Genomic DNA, 21,953 nt, shown 5'->3' with positions numbered 1-21,953 from the left:
ATTTTTAAAAAATAAAAAGCATATTTTTATTAGAATATGAAATTTCGAATTAAAATCTCAATTAAAATTAAATAAAAAACCTTAAATTTTAAGATTATACCCCAAAAAAAAAAAGGATATTTAAAATTTTGATATTTGACTCCATACACATCCATAGGTAAGAAATATGTGGCAATATTAGCATAATTGGACTTGTTAATTCTTATCTTTTACTTAGATTTTAGTTGTCCTAAATCTTTAATTATGGACTCATTTAGATATGTCTTTATTGAAAATTAAATGGTATTTTTTAATGAATTGATTGGTCAAAATACAGCATTGTCATAATCTAAGAATAAATTAGACGTTAGCCTGCTGTTTAATTTGCTTGTTTCTTCAATAAAAGAATTTCATAATCAGGAGTTAAGGTTACGAATTAAAAATTAAATCATATCCTTTGGAAAATTCAAGATTGACTATGGCCATCCTTATCGTTTAAGTATATTTTATTCGGACGTCAATCTTGACTTTTAATGGAAATTAATAGTCTTCGCACGTTTCTTTAATTAATTTATTATCATCTTTTTATCGGAAAAAAAAAATTCAATTAAATATTTAAATTTCAAGTTAAATTCATATATTTTTCAAATAAAATATTTATCTAAATCCAAATTTATGAATTCAACTCCATATCAAGCCTTTAGTGCATAATAAATCATTTCAATTTGACAATTTAGCTTTAATATTTTCAATTCATACGGCCAATTACTTCATAACAGAAACAAAAAATGTATACTTTTTCTTTCAAATTTTTGGAATATTAAAAATTCAAAAAGAAAGAGAGTTGTGAGTCTAAAGTATTAAATTTTCCATATCAAGAGACGTAAATGATTTTAATTATTAAAATGTACACTTTTTTATGAAAATAATATATACAACAATAAAATTGGTCATATAAATGTCATATTTAATTTTTCTTTTAGGCATAAATATAAGAAAATTTTCACTCAAGTAAAAGAAATAAAGAATAGAATATTAATGTGGTCAAAATTGTTGAAAATGAGATTGGAATATGAAATCAATTTGAATTATATTATTTTATTAATAAAAATAAAATAAAATAAAATGAAAAGGAATGAGGTGTGGTAACTACCTAGGGACAGTTACCATCCAAAGGAAAGTTATTCGTTTTGGTCATAAAATAATCAAATGGTTTTTTAGTTTAATTTATAAGAGTGATAACTTCCAAAAATACAAGTGGGTACCAAAAAACTAGTTTATGACAACTTGTTTTTTCAAATCCTTCCAATTGAAGCATGAGAACAATTATTTATATGAGAGATCGGTGGTTAGATTCGATTTATCATAAGTTTAAGACATAAATACGTGAGATTTATATATCTAATAATTGAGTCTTATCATATATTTTGTATTTTAAAATTATGGTGAATTAAATCTATGCAAGAAAAATCTTATATATTATTAATACGATACATTAAAAAATAATATTTTAAAATTTATTAAAAAAAAGCTAAATTTTAAATTTAAAAATGTATAAAATTTACATATTTATAGATGAAGTTATCACACCAAAAGCACTCAATAATTTTTTAGTATTACTTATTATATTTTAAAAAAAATATATTTTACATAATAAATAAGGGTGCATCTAATATAAATTTGATATTATATAAAAATTAATTTAATAAGTTTTAAATTAAATATATCAAGTGTGTATAATAAATATATGAATTTAGACACAAATATTTAATATAATAGTTATCAACCTTATGACTTGTTTTCGTATAACGTTGAGTTTATAATATCAGCAGCAAGGAAGGAAACTCGAAGTTGTTAAAAGTGCCATTATTAATTAGAGAACAAGTTTTGATTTTTCAACGTCATGACTCTATATATAGAGAGGTCGATAAGCCATTCTTACCAAGCAAATGAAATATGGCAATTGAAAGCTATTTTAGGTTAAGTTTCCTACTGATAACTATTTGTAGTACTGTAGCTACTACACCCAATTACGACGCTGCTTTTCTTAATCGCAGCAGTTTCCCAGCAGGTTTCCTTTTTGGCACAGCATCATCAGCTTACCAGGTTGGTGTAGGCCATTTCCATATTAGAGGTTCTACTTCAGCTTACTTAGTTTCTTGAGATGCTGATTAAATATATATTTATATATATACATCTTGTTCGTGTATACCCCAGTATGAAGGTGCAGCAAATGAAGGTGGCAGAGAACCAAGCATATGGGATACTTACACTCACAGATATCCAGGTCTTTTGATCTCTCTCTTTCTCTTGATCTAATCAAATTTTCCAGATGGGGCTGGCCTAAAAGACTTAATTAATTTTTTGCCCTTGATCCTTTGTATATTGTTAAAGCTCATATTAAACATTCATGGCTTGCTTGTTCGTAGTTATCTGTCTATTTGTTGCTTATCCTTCAGTTTTGACACCATTTCCTTTCAGAGAGTTTACGCAAGTTGGGGTTTGAATATTTACGTGTGTGTGTGTGTATATAGCGGCGTTAGATCATTTATTATGGAGAAATTATTAGAAGCTAATTATATATAATAATTTATCATCAACTATCAATGCATGCCATGTGAATATAATATTGTATTGCTTATTGTTTACCCGAAGGATATGGAAGAAGGAAAAATAAAATTAAGTACAGCATTGCATTTTCAGGTCTTTCAATTAATTAAAAAAAAATGATATAATTTTAAGTTTTTTAAAAATATGAATAAAAAAATAAAATTATTTTGGTAAAAAGATAATTTTTGTTAACTGGAAGCATATATATAGTACAGCCTCATCGCAAAAGAGCACGAATACATTAAATTAAAATTTATTAATTTTTTTTATTGATAATTTTTAATACAATTCTGATTAATATTCAACTTCAAATTATAAAATTTTTATAATACAATAACCAAGTTTTGAATGTAAGGAGATTCAAACGTGGACCCTTTAGCTTCTATGTTCATACATGGCCATGGTTGTTATTTTATGTTCTACTTTTGGAGTTATGTTATTGTCGTTAAGCTGTTTCCATATCTTTAATTAACATCTAAACTAATGTTGGGTAGATGAAGCAAAACCATAGATGTTTATCTACATTATTAAATTTTTCATGAAAAACGTGCAACAGAGAGGATAAAGGACGGTAGCAATGGAGATGTGGCCATCGATTCATATCATCGATATAAGGTAATTAATTAATTAATTAATATACAACTAAGTGTTCAGAGACTATTGTTTTAATTTTCTCTTAATTACCGTTCCCATGTGTGTTACAGGAAGATGTGGGGATTATGAAAGAGATGGGCTTAGATGCTTACAGATTTTCAATCTCATGGCCTAGAATATTACCAAGTAAGATGAATCCAAATTTTCATCTAAATTGTTCTTACTGTCGAGATTTATTAATTATGAGATCCAACAACTTTCTTTTAAAATTGAACTAAAATATTTGCAGAAGGGAAGCTAAAGGGAGGCGTGAATAGAGAAGGAATCAAATACTATAACAATCTTATCGATGAGCTTCTAGCCAAAGGTTGTGATTTAATCTCATTATATTAAAGAATGATATTTAATTATTTTGTTCCTTAATTTGCTATATATATATGATATGATGTGCAGGTATTCAACCCTTCATAACTCTCTTCCATTGGGATCTTCCCCAAGCCTTGCAAGACGAGTATGGTGGATTTCTTAGTTCTAAGATTGTGTAAGTTATACCCAAACTCTTAGCACTTATTAATTACCTACAACAAACCCACTTAAATCTTTTTTAATTTGCTTCATTTAAAATATTTGTTTTATAGGGATGATTTTCAAGACTATGCGGAAGTATGCTTTAAAAATTTTGGAGATCGAGTGAAGCATTGGATCACTCTAAACGAACCATGGGGCTTTAGCAATAATGGCTATGCCACAGGCATTTTTGCACCAGGTCGATGTTCAAGCTGGCAACAATTGAATTGTACTGGTGGAGATTCAGCTACAGAGCCATATATTGTGGGGCACAACTTGCTTCTTGCTCATGCTGCTGCAGTGAAAACGTACAAGAACAAGTATCAGGTTCTGATTTACAAATTTATATATGCACTAATTTTAATTAATGACAATATTATTAATAATCAAGTGATAATTAAGTAGATTGATTAAGCAAAATGTGGAATTATTATGCAGGCAACTCAGAAGGGAAAGATAGGAATTACACTAGTGACACACTGGTTTGTGCCCTTCTCAAATGATAAGCATGATCAACATGCTGCAAAACGAGCCCTGGATTTCATGTTTGGATGGTATGTAATAACCCATTATCATCGAGATTAGCTAGCATGATTCACCTAATTGCTTTTCATTTGTTAATTACCACAATATATATAAAAACATATTGGTGACTTTATTTTGCCCAGGTTCATGGACCCATTGATATTCGGTGACTATCCAAACACGCTAAGATCTCTGGTTGGGGATCGATTACCCAAATTTTCAGAGGAGCAATCAAAAATGGTGAAAGGGTCAATTGATTTTCTTGGATTGAATTATTATACTGCTAAATATGCAGCCTATCTCCCTTACTCTAATGCTATTCAAGCTAGCTATTTGACTGATGCTCATGCTAATCTTTCCGGTATATAAGCGCCACTTCTATATATATATATATATATATTTTTTTTTTTTTTTCTTAATTTTATGACTCAAAGTTAACAATTTTTTTGCCCCCTTTATTATGCAGCCGACCGTCATGGAATTCCTATTGGTCCTCAGGTGTGCATCAACTATATAATTATAGTTTTGTTTAGTATTATTATTTGAATTGTTGTTAAGAGAAACATCTCTTTAAATAAATTAATTAAGAGGGTATTAAAATTTAATTTAATAATTAACTTCTGTATTTTGACTGAAAATAAAAATTATCACAGGCTGCTTCTGATTGGCTCAATGTTTATCCAAGAGGAATTCGAGATCTTTTGCTCTACACAAAAAAGAAGTACAAGAATCCCCTTATTTACATCACTGAAAATGGTAAGTGGTTGATTACTTCCTATAATCATACTTATCCTAATAATGGAATCAATTCTCAATCTTATTGATTTATGAATAAAGTGGGTTTGGTATAGTGGTAAATGTGCATTACATCCCATAGATTGATTAAGTGTTTAATATGTGAAATCGATAGCCTGGAAAGGGTTCAAAAAAAGAATAGTTCCTAATCAATAAATCTTATTGATTTATGATATTAATTATGGGGATGGTACATCAAATCTTATAATAAAAATTTTATTTTTCGAAATAATAAATATGAAATCTACTGCTTGTCAAATAACAAATTTGACATATAGGTGTTGATGAGTATAACAATGGCACGCTAACGCTGGAGGAAGCACTTATGGACAACATGAGGATTGATTTCTACTTTCGCCATCTTTCTTTCCTTAAAAAGGCAATCAAGTAAATGTTAACTACCTCAATTCTTTAATTTTCATAGCCAATTTTTTTTTTTAGAGGTAACAATATAATGTTACATAAATATACGTATATAAATATTATGGTTTATTTTTATTTTGCAGGGAAGGTGCAAATGTGAAGGGATACTTTGCATGGTCATTATTGGATAATTTTGAATGGGAAATGGGTTACAGTGTGCGCTTTGGAATTCATTATGTGGATTACAAAAATGGATTGAAAAGATATCCCAAACATTCAGCTCTATGGTTCAAGAACTTCCTCAAGAAATAGATATACATATAGGAATTATGCTGTTGTTGAAGGAATAAATAACATAGAGATTATGCTTACTTGAGAAATAAAAATTATATTTATCAAGAAATTTCTCTGTAAATTAATGTTCTTCAACTAAATAATGCTGGAAGTTATATAGGTGCTTCCATTCTTAATTTGTCCCAATTATCCTGCTATTAAATATATAAATAAAATATATATCTACATTTATTAATTGATTGTAATATCTATATTTTCCGAGCATGGAATGGTAAAATTCTATAAAGTAAAAACAACCTTCTTAGCAGAATAGTCTCTACAGTCTCGAAGAATTGAAAAAATAAAAAGACATTTGGTGACGACTTCAACGATCCTATTTAAGACGTCGCTAATAACACATGTTAGCCACAATGGATCCACCACTAAATCCTCTTAGTGATGTAATAAACTGCCACTAGTATACAGAAAACATGCTTTCAGCGACTGAGTTAATGCGTCGCTAAAATATTGGCCTAGCGCGAAGGGATATTTTGCTCGGTTGTTGCTGGACAATTTTGATTTGACCTCAGATTTGACTGTGCAATTTGGCATCAATTTTGTAGATTATATTGGAAAAATGGAGGTTTAAACTCTGATACCATTTAAAAAAAGATGATAAACAACAAATAATCTGAAATAAGAGCAAGATTAAAACAGAGACAACATATTGATACTATTTGTTGGAGATAGAAAATAAACGAAAGAAAGAAATAAGAACAAACGCTTAGAACATGGTTAGGTGTAACAGGGGATTGCCTGATGGCATGGGCTAGTTTGGGGGGCTCCTTTCTTACTTCTTTCCTCTAATTAATAAAATATGCTCTTGTGTATATATTTCAACAAAGATTTTCTTTCAACAAATCAGGGATAGGGTATGTAGCCCTTGCCCTTAGCTTGGAGGCTTTTAGTTTCAGATACCAACCAAGAAGGCAACAAAAAAATATATTCAAATTAATTTTCTGATCGTTATATTTATAACTTGCCCAAAATGTCTCATTTAACAGAAAGATCTTAGTAGTAATAAGTAGTTTTTGTTGATTTCAAATGGATATACTGTATGGAACTCCCTGTCCTGTTACCCCAGGTTTGGAAAATGGTTTCAAAAGTTGATATGGGACAATTCCGGCTCCATTTCTATTCTTCAAGTTCTTGTTACTATTTCTTTCATCAACAATTCCCTCTAATTCTTTCAACCTCCCACTGAACTTTTCAAAAGCTGCCTCTATAATTGGATCATCAGCCCATGATGGCTCCATTTCCTCCCCAATATACTCCTCATCAGGAGAATGATTTGATAACACGCTCAGAACAGCCATCACTCGTGTTGCCTGAAGCTTTGAAGGGAAAGTAGCTAATAGTACTGCCTCAGGTTTTTCCAAGAAACTATTCCACTCCTCTTCTGTAGGGTCTTCACTTGGCATTTTTCTTCTAGCAATTGTAGGCCTATTAGGAAAATAACCTGCAAATGCATACTGTCCAAAGTTTACTGCAGCATGGTGACCTGAGCATACCCATGCTATAATGGTGGCGATTTCAATTAGGTCCTCAGGTGTTTTGAGCTCAGGCCACCCTGGTTTGTCCTTTTTGTCACGATGTCCTACCGTTTGAATTTCTGTCCACCATGCTTGGAGCTCTTGATCAGACACTACTAGGCTTGGATCTGGATAGTAGTGATTTACATAGTCAGTAACCCAATTTTTGATAATGTCCCATAAAATTAGACCATCATTGGCAAAAGGGTAGTCTTCAATTGTCAGTTTTAGGCCATGTGGAGCAGTCTTATCTTCAACAGCCATGCCCCTAGCAATTAGCAAATATCAAAATTCCGCTCATCAGCAAAAGGAGCTAAAAGAGAAGGTAATATTACTTGGGATAAATACCTAGCATTCAAGTTACCTGTTAATTAGGTCTTTAGGTAGTGCCTCATGGTCAAACCTCCACATTTCATCATAGGCAGCAGAGCTCAACTCCATAGAATACTTCCCTGGAGAAAATGAGGACTCAATAATGCCACCTGCATTGACCAACGATTCTCTAGCCAAAGCATTAATCTCCATTGTATACCGGAAATGAGGGTGTAACAGTCTATAAATTGGGTGCATCACACTGAGTTGCCGATTGGTCGCAACTATATAAGGTTCTGTCGCACAATGTGTTCTTAGCCTGCAAGAGTTCAACAAAGAAACACTTAATTTCTGCGTTATTTGGTCCAGCTATCCATTGTTAAGACACTTTTGGCTTATAATATCAACATTGACAAAAATAAAATAGGTAGAAATGAGCCAACAAGGTTAGCCTACTTAGTAAGGAACTCTCCTTCCTTATCAATCATAATTCGACTCCAGGGTGGAGCATTTAAGGATTATTTAAACATTTTGAATACACCATGCCAATGCAAATGAGTTTGTGCATAAGATTCAAAACACAGTCTTAGTATGTGTCTGTTGCCTGAGAATATCCCTAATCATCAGTAAAAAAAATATAGATGGGAATAAATATTGAAGAAATGGCGCATACCAATGACTAACGAGTTGGTGATAACCAGAATCATGAGCAAGGACATGTGCCTTTGCTAGCCTCCAGAGCCAGCAACCTGTGGAATCCCAGTTGTGAGTGTACACTTGCTTCCACTGAGGTTTCCCATCCATCGGTGGGCGAGTAAGCTCAATGGCTAGCGGCCTTAATGTGCCACTGGGGGTTAGGAAGAATATTGTCCGCGAGCCATATAATGTTGTGCCTTTAAGTCCCCTTACTTTTCTCACAAATGGTAACAAGATATCATGATAATCTAGGATGAAGAGCTTCTTTTGTTTTATGGCCTATACACGTCAATACAATACACTTTGATCTGTTAGCTAGAGAATGATCCTAATTGCAATATGCAGCTATACAAATGATGTTATTGTTCAATTTACCTCGCTAACTTTAATGATCCCTCCAATTTCTGCTTCAATTATTTCTGTTGTAATCGCTGATTCTGGAGGTCCATATATCACAGGATCAAGTTTACTCTTCAATGGCCATTCCTGAAGGATTTGCATGCAAGAGAGAAATGTTTTTAAGATTCATATTATGCAATGAAAAAGAAAAGTCACAACAAGTTCTTGGATTCATACTGTGATCAATTTTATGCTGTATGGGTTGAGACCCGCAAGAGTTTGGCGAGCAAATTCTTCATCTCTTAGCCAAAAGAATCTGTCCCCTGAAAATGAAAAGAAATTGTTGCGAATATAAGTCCCACATTGGGAATAAACAAAAATTAAAAGATGTATATAAGTGGTTGGATTGCAACGTTAACTTAGCTAAGTAAGTCATTTAATGTGAAAAGCAATCTTATCATTTATATAAATTCAAATTAAAATGATTAAATTATAATTTGACCAAAAACCTCTCTAAATTTAATAGAAATAAAATTCAAAGATCATATGCTAGAGATTTCAGATAATTGGAACAAAAAAGATAGAGTGTAAGAGTGTTACTTTCTGAAGTTTGTGGAGTCTCAAAGCGCAACACATCTTTTCCATCAGTGATAACCTTGAAAAGTCTGGGCATAATTGTTTTCCAGAACCCCTGTCTTGAAAGTGGAGGCATCTGAATTCCTTCATTGAACAGTGAATCTATAGCTCTGAAGTATGGAAATCCAAGTTCAGCATCACCTATAACATTTCCTAGTGATGGTACCAGTGCATTAAATAATGAGTACAAGGTCTTTGCTGAGAATGTCAGGTGCTTTATTTCTGAGAATCCTTCATCTCTAGGGACATAGAAATCCTTTTTTTTTTTCTCTAACGATGGATCTGCATGGATCATGCCAAATCCATTAAGCCCTGAAGTTAACTTAAGATATAGATCTATGAAGTGTTTGATGTTTATATAATCAATTTAGTTTACCTGATTGGCATCGTGGGCGTCCAGTTCGACATCGTCTAGGATAAGGACGTTCTTTGCCACCTAATACTGGTCTTGCAAGGTCTAGGTTAGCGTCAGGGTCCCCAATATCATTGTAAACATCGTAGTCGTATATCCTTTCGCCCCTCTTGCGTTCTCCTTGGCCATTTCCTCGCAAAAGCGCAAGCTCTTCCTCTCTTAGCCTCCTTAACCCAATTGGTGTTTGTGATGGCAAGTAACACTGCGCCACAACCACGCATACAATTATGCCAAGCTACTCGTTTAATTGGCGTAACTCATTAGAATAATACATATAATGAATTTAGCATTACCTATTGGAATTTATTTTTAAATTAAATTTCACTTAATCTATTTATAAAATAATTATCAATAAATTTAAGAGATATTTAAGTGACCTTAAAAATTACAAAATTTGAGTTTGAATTAAAGTTAAATAAAACGACATGCTCTGATGGTGACAATGGCTGAGGATGAGATGACATTAGCTAGCCAGCCAAAAAGGCAAAAAGACAATAGAGACACTGCTCCAGGGTCCAGATTATTATCCCCCACAAAAAAAAAAATAATAATAATAATTTAATTTGGTGGTCTTATAATAACCTTACGTGCATCATTCTTTATATATCTCAGCTATCTATTGAAACCGACTTTCAAACTAGGAAAAATTAAATACAAATTTTGTACTTATTAGTTCTCTATTAACATGTTCTAACTTCTAAACATAAACAATATCTCACAATATCTATTTATTTTAATTTAAAATAATCCGTAATATTCATTCATATATTGATATGGATTTCTATATAATCAATTTATATTATTTAGCTACTTGGAACTAATTAATGATACAGTACTGACCTTGTTGGTGAAGAAGGCTCGTTTCTGCTTGTTTTCATACTTGGAGTGAACCCATGAGCGACAAGTCACATTAACAGGGCCGTGGGGGAAGCCATCAAGCACTATATCTTGGAGGAACATCTCACAATGGTGTTCATTCTCCACCAAAACAGCACCAACATCTCCGAAATCGTTTGGGACCTCAAATTCCGCTTCATATTTCACATCTCCACTCTCCTGCCTTACTCGGTGTGCAAACCCTTCAATCGTAGGCTTCTCTAGTTCCGTCTCTTCGAAAGAGAGGGGAAAAATAATTGAAAGGAAGTATAATTAGCTTATTTTGTTCACGTAGCACAATATTGACTTCTCCATCTTCCTCCGATTAATGATTTTCAATTTTCCTCATTACCGTTAAAAAAGTTATCTTAGAATAAGATAACGTAGAAAAAAAAAAGTTCAAAATATAATTAGGTAATAAATAAATAAAAAGAGCAAATAAGGGTGGTTACTTAATCGATTTTGGTTCAACTCTTTTATTAACAAAAATTCTTTTTAGTCTCTTATTTTACATCACCTGCGTATAAACTTAAATGTTAAATTTTTAATATGATATTAATAAAGTCTAATCTTTTTTTTTAGTCATTTCTCGTAGATTTATGTGGAGTTTAGATGAACCTTAACACATTAACATCTCGAAGGAAAAAAAAAAAAAAGAAATATTAAATAATGTAACTTCTTATGAGTGATTATTAACATTATTTATTATAATATTTCAGTTAATTAAACGCAAGGATTCTAATTTCTTTTTTGTTTTGTCAACTATATTTTTTATATCAAATAAATAAAAAAAAAAATTCTTTCTACTAATTGAAATTTTCTTTGTTACTTCTTTTTTTCTCTTTTATTTATTTTTTTTACTATATATATATATATATATAAAAGCAAGGATTGAAGTATTATTAATATGAAATCATTATGATACAGATCTTAAACCTCTTCATGCATTTAATTAGAGAAGACATAAAACACCGAAACTAAAACTAAAATAATTAAACTGAGAAAATGTTTATAGATAGTGAAAATACTTACTTGGATCAAGTTCAGTACTAACAAGCTCTAAGAGGAGTGTTTTCCCAAGCAAGTCTTGTATATCATCAAGTCCTCGCTCTATTCCTAGGCTTGTGAGTAATCCACCAATAGTTTGAATTACAGTAACCAGAGCTTTCACTTTAATGGACTGCTGTGGAACATCTTCTACAGCCTTAATGGTGGTAGGTTCAGAGGCAGCTCTGATGTACCTGCGTGCTTTATTGAATGGGGATCTTGATGACTTGACGACGAGAAGAGAAGCAAGTTCTTTTCCATTGATAAATGATTTAGGTAATAAGAAGTGAGCCCTCCTATTAGTTATTGTAGAGTTTGATTGGTAATGAACCTGTGGCTTTAACATTCTTCCTGCTCTGTGTAAGAAGAAGAAGAAGAAGAAGAAGAAGATGATGATAACCGAGTGTGTGGCTCCAGAGTTATTGCATGAAAGAAATGATGGAAAATCTTGGTTTATATAGACGTGGAATGTTTTTCATTAATTTATTTCCTGATGTCCATTCCATCTAAATTACTTAAACTTCTAATCAAAATATTTACGTTTGTTTTATTAGAAAATTGTTTTTAATAATAATTTGAAATTTAATTTCATGGTTTCACACCTTTTTAATAGTTGACTTGGCATCGACCCATGAGAAGAAGGAGCTAATATATCCTTTTTTTTTTTTTTTTTCCAATAGAGCTAATATATCTTTTCAATCGTAAAAAAAATTGACATTAAATTTTTCATGGTAATATTTTATTTAAATTTAAAATAAATTTAAATATTAAAATTATTGATTAAATTAAAATTCAGATAAAATAATTTTCCCAAAACTGAGATGTTGATTGAACGGTGGCTAATCCTTGATTGAAAAGAACGTAATCAAGTGTAGGCACAGAGACCTCATGAGACACGCAACCCTGGACGTGGAGTAACAGAGCAAAGCTCCAGTGTCTCAATGAAGTTAACATTGTCGTTTTGTTTCAGAATTCACAGTTCACATGAATCTGTTGGACCACCATATCATTCACAAGGCTGTGGACCATCCATTGTTGCTTGTTTTATCTGACACAGTATTTATTTGGCACATACGTACAGTTCTCATTGAAGTTTTCCACAATAGAAATTCTACAATGCCACACATTTAAATGTTCTATTTTTATTTTTAATATTTTTCATGTGTTTAATAAATAATAATCACATGTACATGCCTATGTCTGGACAAAATAAAAATAATAATAGAGTCACATGTGGTTACGATTATCTTCCTTTATATTTGCATCTTAAAAAAAATTATCAAAAAAATAACAATTTGGATTTTATTGAATTGAAACATTTACATAATTTATTGATGAATATATATTGATCATTTATGTAATATAACCGTTTTGCATATGGGGTTTAAACCTATCATTTGCTTGTTATTGAGTCTAAAATAATAAAATTTAATTATTAAATATATAAAAATTTCATATATTTATATATCAAAATTCAGAGTTTACCATAAATTTTCTATATTTGTCCAATGTAAAATTTTGTATTTCTCTCTTAGCAATTGGTCAATGGATTAAGATTAAGCATTTGGTTTAAATTTAATCAAATGGCTAAAAGTAAATTTATAAATATTATAAATTAAATCGAATCAAAATAGTAAAAAAATCAAAATGAATTGAATTAATCTAATTTGGTTTGATTTGGTTCAAACCAATAGATTTAGGCTTTTTTTATTTAAACTTGATTTTCATCTTATTTTATTTTTGTTACCTTGATTTGTGTTTGATTTTCACTTTAATTTGGACCTATTTTCACATAATTTAATTTGATTTGTTTTTACTAAAAATTTTTCTCAAAATTGAACCAAATCAAAATAATAAAAAATTTTAAAACTTAAAATCAAATTAAATTATCTAATTAAATCGGTTTGATAAATTTATTTAATTCGAATTGAATATTGCTCACAAACACGTGCTTATACATTAGATGGATACTTAAATTTGACAAACCTCTTTTCTGTCTAGATATGATAATTGAGGAGGCAAATTGTCACTAATTACTATCAACTCCGTCATCAAGATTACTCCTCCATTTTAATTTGATAGTTTTATATTTTGTAAATAATGAATTCATTATGGAAGCAAAGAGGACAGCCACCAATAAATAAACAAATAACACTTTGATTTTTATTTATTATTTTCTCTTATAATGTGTTTTTATATAAATAAATAAGTATAGGAAATTTTTAATAGCAGTATTTATAAATCAAAATTGCATAAATAGATGTTTTATTTACATGTGATAGTGAAATATTTATAAAAATTTTAGAATTACAAAATGTAATGAAAAATTTATTTAATATATGAAAAAATTATCTATCTTTTATTATTATATGTCAATTATTAAAATTACATAAATTATTTGATTGATTTGTATTAACATATAAGACCTATGTAACTTTATTCATTCGTAATTTTAAATTGCGTAATTAAATGTAAAATTTATATATGAACTCAGTTAATATTAGATGTATTCTATATTAAATTAAAAAATTTATATAATTTATTAATGAATTTATATTAATCATTTATGTAATATAATTGTTTTGCGTGCATGAGGTTTTAACCTGTTATTTGCTTCCCTGCATAATAAAATTTAATTATTAAATATATAAATTTTACATATTTATATATTAAATTTATAATAAAAGAGTTGAGCATCCAATGCGAAATCTTATATTTCTCTCTCAACAACCAATAAATGATTAGGATTAAGCACTCAGTTCAAATTGAATTGAATCACTAAATCAAATTTACAAATATTATAAATCAAACAAAATCAAGATAACAAGAAAGTCGAATTAAATCAAATTAATCTAATTCAGCTCGATTTAATTCGAACCAATTAGTTTGGCCTTTTTAATTTAAACATGATTTTTACCTTTTTTTTTTTTTTTGTCTAGATTTGTACCTATTTTCACTATATTTTATGATTTTTACTTTTATTTGGACATATTTTTACATAATTTAGTTCGATTTATTTTTGCCAAAATTTTTTCTCAAAATTAAAACGAATTAAAATAATTGAATTGAAATAATCGAAAATCCTAAAATTAAATTGAATTGCCTAATTAAATCAGATCATTTAATTTATTTAATCCAACCCAAATAGTGCTCACTTAGAAATGAGAAACACGTGCTTATGCATTAGATGGATACTAAAATTTGACCAAACTCTTTTTTGTTTGGATATGATAATTGAGGAGGCCAATTGTTACCAATCACTATCAACTCCATCATCAAGATTACTCCTCCATTTTAATAGTTTATATTTTGTATCTAAGGAATTCATTATGGAAGCAAAGAGGACAGCCACCCAAAAAATATATATATATCCTCAGGATTAATCAAAGTTATTTCTTAGCATCTGATGCGGTTGTTTGTCAATGATCTCTAGGATTGAAATCTACATAAATTAATAAAAATTATGATTACCTATTTAAATTAGAAATTTGAAATTGAAAGAAATGAAATTGAATTAATATAAAATGGAGTTAGCCTTTAGAAGGTTGGTTGAACTCCATTTCCTCTAATGTATTAAAGACTACTTTTGTGTTAGTAAGCATTTTTTTGGCAATGTTCCTTCACAAGAGATCATGAAGCTGAATACATTGATCAAATCAGAAGCATTTATTTCTTTTTTTTTTTCTTATAAAATAGATTAAAAATCCAAACTGAGGAAGTCGCATTCAACTGTAGCTACCCCACTTATTAATATCACAAGGAATTAAGGCTAGTATCACAGGATTCTGAACATGCATGAAAAGGCAATGCCACGCATTGGGCCTCAGAACCATTAATTTCTCTTTAAGATGAGAAAACAGATTAAAGCCTCGCTCAAATGGAGATACTGTAAGGAACTCCTTTCGACGTAACCCCAGGCTCAGAGAATGGCTTTAGAAGTTCATAAGGCACAATGCCAGCTCCACTTCTGTTCTTCAAATCCACATTAGCATTCCTTTCATCAATAATTCCTTCTATCTCCTTCAGCCTCCCATTGAACTTTTCAAAAGCTGCTTTTATAACAGGCTGCCTCACTCCAGGCTGCCTCTATTGCCTCCCCAAGATACTCCTCATCAGGAGAATGATTCGATAGCACATCCAGAATAGCCATCACTTTTGCTGCCTGAACCTGTGAAGGGAATGTTCTTAAAAGTATGACTTCAGGTTTTTCCAAAAAGAATTTCCACTCTTCGTCAGTTGGGTCTTCAGTTGGCATTTTCATTCTAGCAACTGTAGGTCTATTTGGGAAATATCCTGCATATTCATATTGTCCAAAGTTCACTGCTGCATGGTGACCTGATGTTACCCATACAATTGTTGTGATGATTTCGATCAGGTCAGCGGGTGTTTTTAGCTCAGGCCACCATGGCTCATCCTTTTTGTCACCGTGGCCTACAGTTCGAACTTCTGTCCAAAATGACTGGAGCTCTTCATCGGATAAAACCTGACTTGGGTCTGTATAGTAATGATTCACATAGTCACTCACCCATTTTTTAATGGCATCCCACAAAAGTAGTCCGTCATTTGCAAAAGGATAGTCTTGGATTGTTAGTCTTACACCATGTGGAGCAGATGGATCTTTAACAGCCATTCCCCTGCGAATAGACAAATGGACAAGTTAAATGAAGATTCAGAGTTCATTATCACTTGCTGCTGTTTAAATGATGATTCTGATCAGATCAGTAAAGGTTATTTGACCAGTAAGCATCAGCTAAACACTACTATCTCCCGATCCATTTTTATTTGTTACATCTGGATTTTGCACAGTAATTAAAAAATGATTGGTTAACCCATTTATGTAAAAGCATACTACTAATTGACTAAATTAACTTTCATCTAATCCAATTACTCCCCTTGTATAGAGGGGTAAAATTTAAAAAAAAAAAAAAAAAAGTAGTTAATACTCGACGCATAAAAATGGACTAGCGAGGTAGTAAATATATTTTCATATTGTAAAGCTTGAGTAAGAATTTAATAAACTGCTTGGATTAGGAGGTTAACTATCAATTTGATTACCGGCTAATTAGATCATTGGGAAGTGACTGATGGTCAAACCTCCACAGCTTATCATAAATAACAGAGCTCATCTCCATACTATACTTTCCAGGAAAGAATGAAGACTCAATAATCCCTCCAGCATTGATGAGCGCTTTACGAGCCAAAGCATTTATCTCCATTGTGTATCGGAAATGAGGGAGCAATAATCTATAGACCGGATGCATGGCACTAAGTTGTCGATTGGCTGCAATTATGTACGGTTCTGTGCAAGCGTGTGTTCTTAACCTGGAAAATAATAGAAAAGCACAAATATCGGTTACTTCCACTTCAAAAGCTGATTCAGAATATTCCAGGGCAAAATATTAGGTCTCGAAACCGACTTTTAATTTATTAGCTTGACATACCAGTGGCTAATAAGTTGGTGATAGCCGGAGTCATGTGCAAGGACATGAGCTTTGGCTAGGCTCCAAAGACAAGCACCGGTGGAATGCCAAGTTGGTACATAAACTTGCTTCCACTGTGGTTTTCTGTCCATGGGTGGGCGAGTAAGCTCGATGGCTAGCGGCCGCAATGTATCATCTGGGGTTAAGAAGAAGAGTGTCCGAGACCCATATAGCGTGGTGTTCTCAATCTGTCTTACTTTACTCACAAATGGCAAAAACAAGTCATGGTAGTCAAGGATGAGGAGCTTCTTTTGCTTTATAGCCTACATGTATCAGAGTTTAGACTGTTTAGTATGTTAAAAGCGGAGAGATGATAATTTTTTATCCATGGAAATTAAATGGATTTCCTGCTACCTCCTCAACTGTCATAAAACCTCTAATTTCTTGCTCAATAGTTTCTGTGGTGATTGCTGATTCTGGCGGGCCATAGATCTCAGGATCAAGTTCGCTCTTTAGTGGCCATTCCTGCACGATTTTATAAATATATATATATATATATATATATATATATATAACATTGCTTTGATTAATTTTTAAGTAGGGTTTATATGTGGGAAAATTATTTAATTGTGATATGATCTCACATAAATTTCATTATTCATTCTACATATAACTGTTGCAGAGAATAAGAATTCATGTATATTGTGATATGGTACCGTGACCAATTGTATGCTCAATGGGTTGAGGCCAGCAACGGTCTGGCGACCGAATTCCACATCTCTGAGCCAAAAGAATCTGTCTTCTCAAAATGCAAAGAGAGATGAGAAAGAAGTAAGACTTTAAAAACTACAAAATTAAGAGAGAAATTAATTATGCTTCTTCCTTACTGGCCATTGTTGCAGGGGTATCAAATCGCAACAAGTCTTTAGCCTCATCAGTGATAGCCTTGATAAGATTGGGAAGGATATTTCTCCACCCTTGTTTGGTAAGAGGAGGCAAATTGATTCCTTCATCGAACAGCGAATCTATTGCGGCGAAGTATGGGAATCCAAGGTTAGAATCTACAATTGACGTCTCTAACGAGGGAATCACTGCATGCAATACCGAGTCAACTGTCTTCACCGAAAACGTCAGCCCCTTTACTTCTGAGAATTCTTCGTCTCGAGGCACGTAGAAGTTGCCGTCCCTCGACTCCGAAAGTGGATCTGTGAATCCAAATTATTTAATTTGTGTGTATATGTTATTAAAGCCTTTTAACTTTATGAACTTTGGTTCACTGTAATATTGTTGCACATCTAAAACTGTATCCAAATCCATCAAATTAAGAAATTTACCATTCTTGCACCTTGGCCTTCCTGTTCGGCAACGTCTAGGGTAAGGGCGCTCTTCGCCGCCAAGAACGGGTCTTTTTAGGTCTTCGCTGCTATCAGGGCTGCCAAGATCGTTGTAAACGTCGTAATCATATATCCTCTCGCCTGTCTTGCGCTCTCCTTGACCATCTCCTCGCAGAACAAGTAGCTCTTCCTCTCTCAGCCTCCTTAATCCATCTGGTGTCTCTGATGGCAAGTAGGACTGTTCCAACACAACCAACGTTATTGTTAATAGAAGTGGAATGGTCCAGGTGGTCAGAAATTTAAATTTGATAATCTTCTCTAGAAAAAAGCCTCTTCCTTTATCTAACACTGCCAATGGCAAACCCTCTTTTTCACTGCTATACTGTATTTTCCATGCTCTTTTCTTTATTGTTCTTCATTTTCTTCTTGTTGTAGCAGCCTTTTAAACCGTTCAAATTTGAGATAAGAATTTTATTTGTATTTCTGATTATATTATTCACATTTACAGTTAATATTAGTTGAACTTTCAAAAAAAGCATATCCATCCCTTTTAACGTGAATGAGAATTCATGTGTTAAAAAATAAGTATAAAAAATAAATCAATTTATGTGCTTCGTCGGCCTAAATTTTGTCAAGATTTTAATGCGTCTTACATATGCTAGACACTGATGATGGATACCTTCTATGCGATTGCAATATTTCAGATCTAACATGGAAAAGAAACAAACACACTGACAAGTAACTTCATGGAAGAGGACAATTAAATCATTGTGACAAGTAACTTCATGGAAGAGGACAATTAAGGCATTGATAAATGATTGGACAGTTGGTGAATGGAAGAGGAAAATTGAGGCATTGACAAATGATAATACAGTCATTAGTGGTACCAAATTCCGCGTCAATTTTAATTTGTCGTGATCTTAAAATTTCTATTTTATATAGAAAAGTCTAATTTATTCTGTAACTCAAAAACCATTTTAAAGATAAAAAAGAAATTGATGAAGTAATATTTAGCATTATTTCTATTATATTCTATTAATAAAGACAACTTCTGTATAAATGAAGGCCGATTGGAGTATAATATGATTGGTTTTTTTTTCGAATTATTTATTTTTATAAAAAATTTTATAATAAAAAAATAATTATTTTTTATTATATAATCTATTAATTATTATTTATTTATTATGTTTTCATAAAATTAAAAAATTGTGTATAAATCATTAATTTAAGCTTTAACAACTTTTTTAATATTATTTCATAAATAATATTAAAATAATAAATAATATCAATATAATATATTTAGACATCAACATAACATATAATTAATAAACAATATATATAATATCATGCATATAATAATATTATAAATTAATATAAAAGTGTTATTTATACATTAGTATTTTTATTAATAGTATAGTTTAAATTTTTAACATATTATAGAAGCTTAAATTTATTATAATGAATGAAAAAATTTAAGTTAAATCTTTTTTACTTATTTATTTATGATTAATCATTTTTATAATAAAAAAATTATCCTTCACTATCTAACTCATTAATTGTTATCTAACTCATTTCAACCCCATTAAATTTAAAAAATAAAAACTTAATAAATGAATGAAAAACTTTTGATAACTAAAAAATAATTCATATTTTTGAAACAAAACTTTAGTAAATATAATCACAAATTCAGTCGTTGATTTAGACTTCCACTAAAAAATATGTGGCACCTTATTAGTGAAGAAGACCCTTTTCCGCTTGTTCTGAGTCTTTGGGTGAACCCATGAATTACAATCAAGATTAACGGGTCCAGCAGGAAACCCATCAATGGTTATATTCTTGATGAACATCTCCTTGTGGTGCTCATTTTCGACGTAAATGGCACCCACTTGCCCAAAACCAGCTGGAACGTCCAACTCTGCTTCGTACCGGATTTCGGCTTCATGTTCGTCTTTTCGGTGAGCGAATCCTTTAATCATCGGCTTCTCCAATCCCGTCTCTTCACAAGAAAAGTTATAAGAAAAAAAAAAAAGCTTGTTAGTCTTCTAAGCAAACCGATTTCTTGTTCTTCTTTGCCTTGTGTTGCTCACAAGATCCTTTTTTTTTTTTTTCAGAGAACAAAATGGAACGTTAAACTTGAAAAAGCTTCGTTACCAAACCACAGTACACTACTTACGGGAATCTAGCTGGGCACTAACAAGCTCCAGGAGGAGAGTTTTGCCAAGCAAGTCAGTAATATCATCTAGTCCTTGCTGAATCCCAATGTTGGAAAGTAACCCACCAACAGTTCGGCTCACAGTAACTATAGCCTGCACTTTGATAGACTTCTGTTGCTCTGTAATGCTTGCTATGGCTTTGATATTTCCAGGTTTATAGCCAACTGATCGGATTTTTCTCAGAGTTTTAGTAGAGGAGGACTTGGAAATGACAGGAAGATGGGCTTGGCCATTTCCAAGGATGAATGGGTTGGGCAACAGGAAGAGGGTTCTTGAGGAATGAGAGTGGTGAATCTGTGGTTTCAACATTGATTGTTTTGGGGTTGAAGGAGCAGATATATTCTGGCGGTAATTAGTGAAGAAGCTAAGACTTGCTGGATGAGAGTTATGGTTATGGTGGTATATGTAGGCATAGGACTTAGGGAAGGGGGAGAGAAAGAGGACTTTGGCATGTGGGAAACGTGCCAGCGTTTTTATTTTTTATTTTTAACTTAAAATATATTTTTTAATTTTTTTTATTTATATAAATATAAAATATAGAATGAGATATTTATTAAATATATAAATTTTATTTATTTATATAATAAATTTATAATAAATTGAGTCTTTAATAAATGTTTTAAAAATCATTGTTAAAAAAATTAAAAATAAAAACCTTGTGTTTGAAATAAATTATTCATTTGATGTATTAAAAAATAAAGTATTATACATTTACAACAAATATTTTTTAAAAATTATAAACAATAAAATTGTACATAGAACGCGATAATTTCCCAGTGTTCAGCAGCTTGTCCACGTCCACTTTCGCGGTTTCTTCGTCCGTAATTTTATCGTGACATCTGGCATGAATTGATCGCCAGCTGTGGGCCCAAGTTGGTACCTGTCGTCATCTTACGTCTAAGATTTTGTCGGTCTACTGTTATCCTTTATACAACGTTTTTATCGGGTTAATTATTAAAAAATATGAAAAAAAATATTTAGAATTTAAAATTATTTGAAAAATAATATTTACTTTTAAAAATATTATTGGAAATGCATTTTTCTAACACATTAAATTAATAATTTTTTTACAAAAAAACAACTTTTTAACAGAAAAAAATGTTGTAATATGCTTTAAAAAATGTCACCCTTAATTACATATTTTTAAAAATGTCACTTTTAATAATATTTTTAGAAATATTTAAATTTTTTTTATTTTATTAACTATTTAAATTTTGTAATTTTAAATTATAAATCTCATTAAATTAAAAATTTTTATTATTAAAATATTAATTAATTATTTTAAAATATTTAAAAAATTTTATTAATTATAAAATTATCCATATATTTTATAAATTCATAAATATGATAATTATACAAGCCTTTATAAT

At 31.0% G+C, this 21,953-nt stretch overlaps 3 protein-coding genes across 3 annotated transcripts; 1 reads left to right on the top strand and 2 right to left on the bottom strand.

The window, feature by feature from the left end:
• The first annotated feature begins 1,914 nt into the window (after positions 1–1,914).
• Positions 1,915–5,962, top strand: LOC110661259 (beta-glucosidase 12-like). Its single transcript, XM_021819851.2, has 13 exons — positions 1,915–2,085; positions 2,197–2,266; positions 3,146–3,204; positions 3,294–3,369; positions 3,473–3,550; positions 3,637–3,724; positions 3,822–4,077; positions 4,189–4,304; positions 4,419–4,636; positions 4,742–4,773; positions 4,929–5,031; positions 5,349–5,457; positions 5,577–5,962. Exons 1-13 carry the CDS (start codon positions 1,936–1,938, stop codon positions 5,743–5,745), a joined length of 1,524 nt encoding a protein of 507 aa, XP_021675543.2. The 5' UTR covers positions 1,915–1,935; the 3' UTR covers positions 5,746–5,962.
• Positions 5,963–6,709: 747 nt separating this feature from the next.
• Positions 6,710–12,038, bottom strand: LOC110661258 (linoleate 13S-lipoxygenase 2-1, chloroplastic). Its single transcript, XM_021819850.2, has 9 exons — positions 11,602–12,038; positions 10,534–10,802; positions 9,658–9,895; positions 9,246–9,563; positions 8,883–8,968; positions 8,682–8,792; positions 8,284–8,585; positions 7,663–7,929; positions 6,710–7,566 (listed from the first exon to the last, which is right to left on the bottom strand). Exons 1-9 carry the CDS (start codon positions 11,960–11,962, stop codon positions 6,807–6,809), a joined length of 2,712 nt encoding a protein of 903 aa, XP_021675542.2. The 5' UTR covers positions 11,963–12,038; the 3' UTR covers positions 6,710–6,806.
• Positions 12,039–15,263: 3,225 nt separating this feature from the next.
• LOC110652710 (linoleate 13S-lipoxygenase 2-1, chloroplastic) lies at positions 15,264–20,982 on the bottom strand. The gene is given in 10 exon segments (XM_021808333.2): positions 15,264–15,687; positions 15,689–16,250; positions 16,672–16,938; positions 17,058–17,359; positions 17,451–17,561; positions 17,753–17,838; positions 17,924–18,241; positions 18,371–18,608; positions 20,098–20,366; positions 20,544–20,982. Coding segments are annotated over 10 exon segments (2,700 nt in total). The 5' UTR covers positions 20,893–20,982; the 3' UTR covers positions 15,264–15,489.
• Positions 20,983–21,953: the final 971 nt, after the last annotated feature.

This window comes from Hevea brasiliensis, chromosome 17 (genome assembly GCF_030052815.1).
Source record: "Hevea brasiliensis isolate MT/VB/25A 57/8 chromosome 17, ASM3005281v1, whole genome shotgun sequence".
NCBI classification, from domain to species: domain Eukaryota; kingdom Viridiplantae; phylum Streptophyta; class Magnoliopsida; order Malpighiales; family Euphorbiaceae; genus Hevea; species Hevea brasiliensis.
Note: the sequence above shows the minus strand (reverse complement) of the source record. Positions and strands in the feature narration are given on the sequence as shown.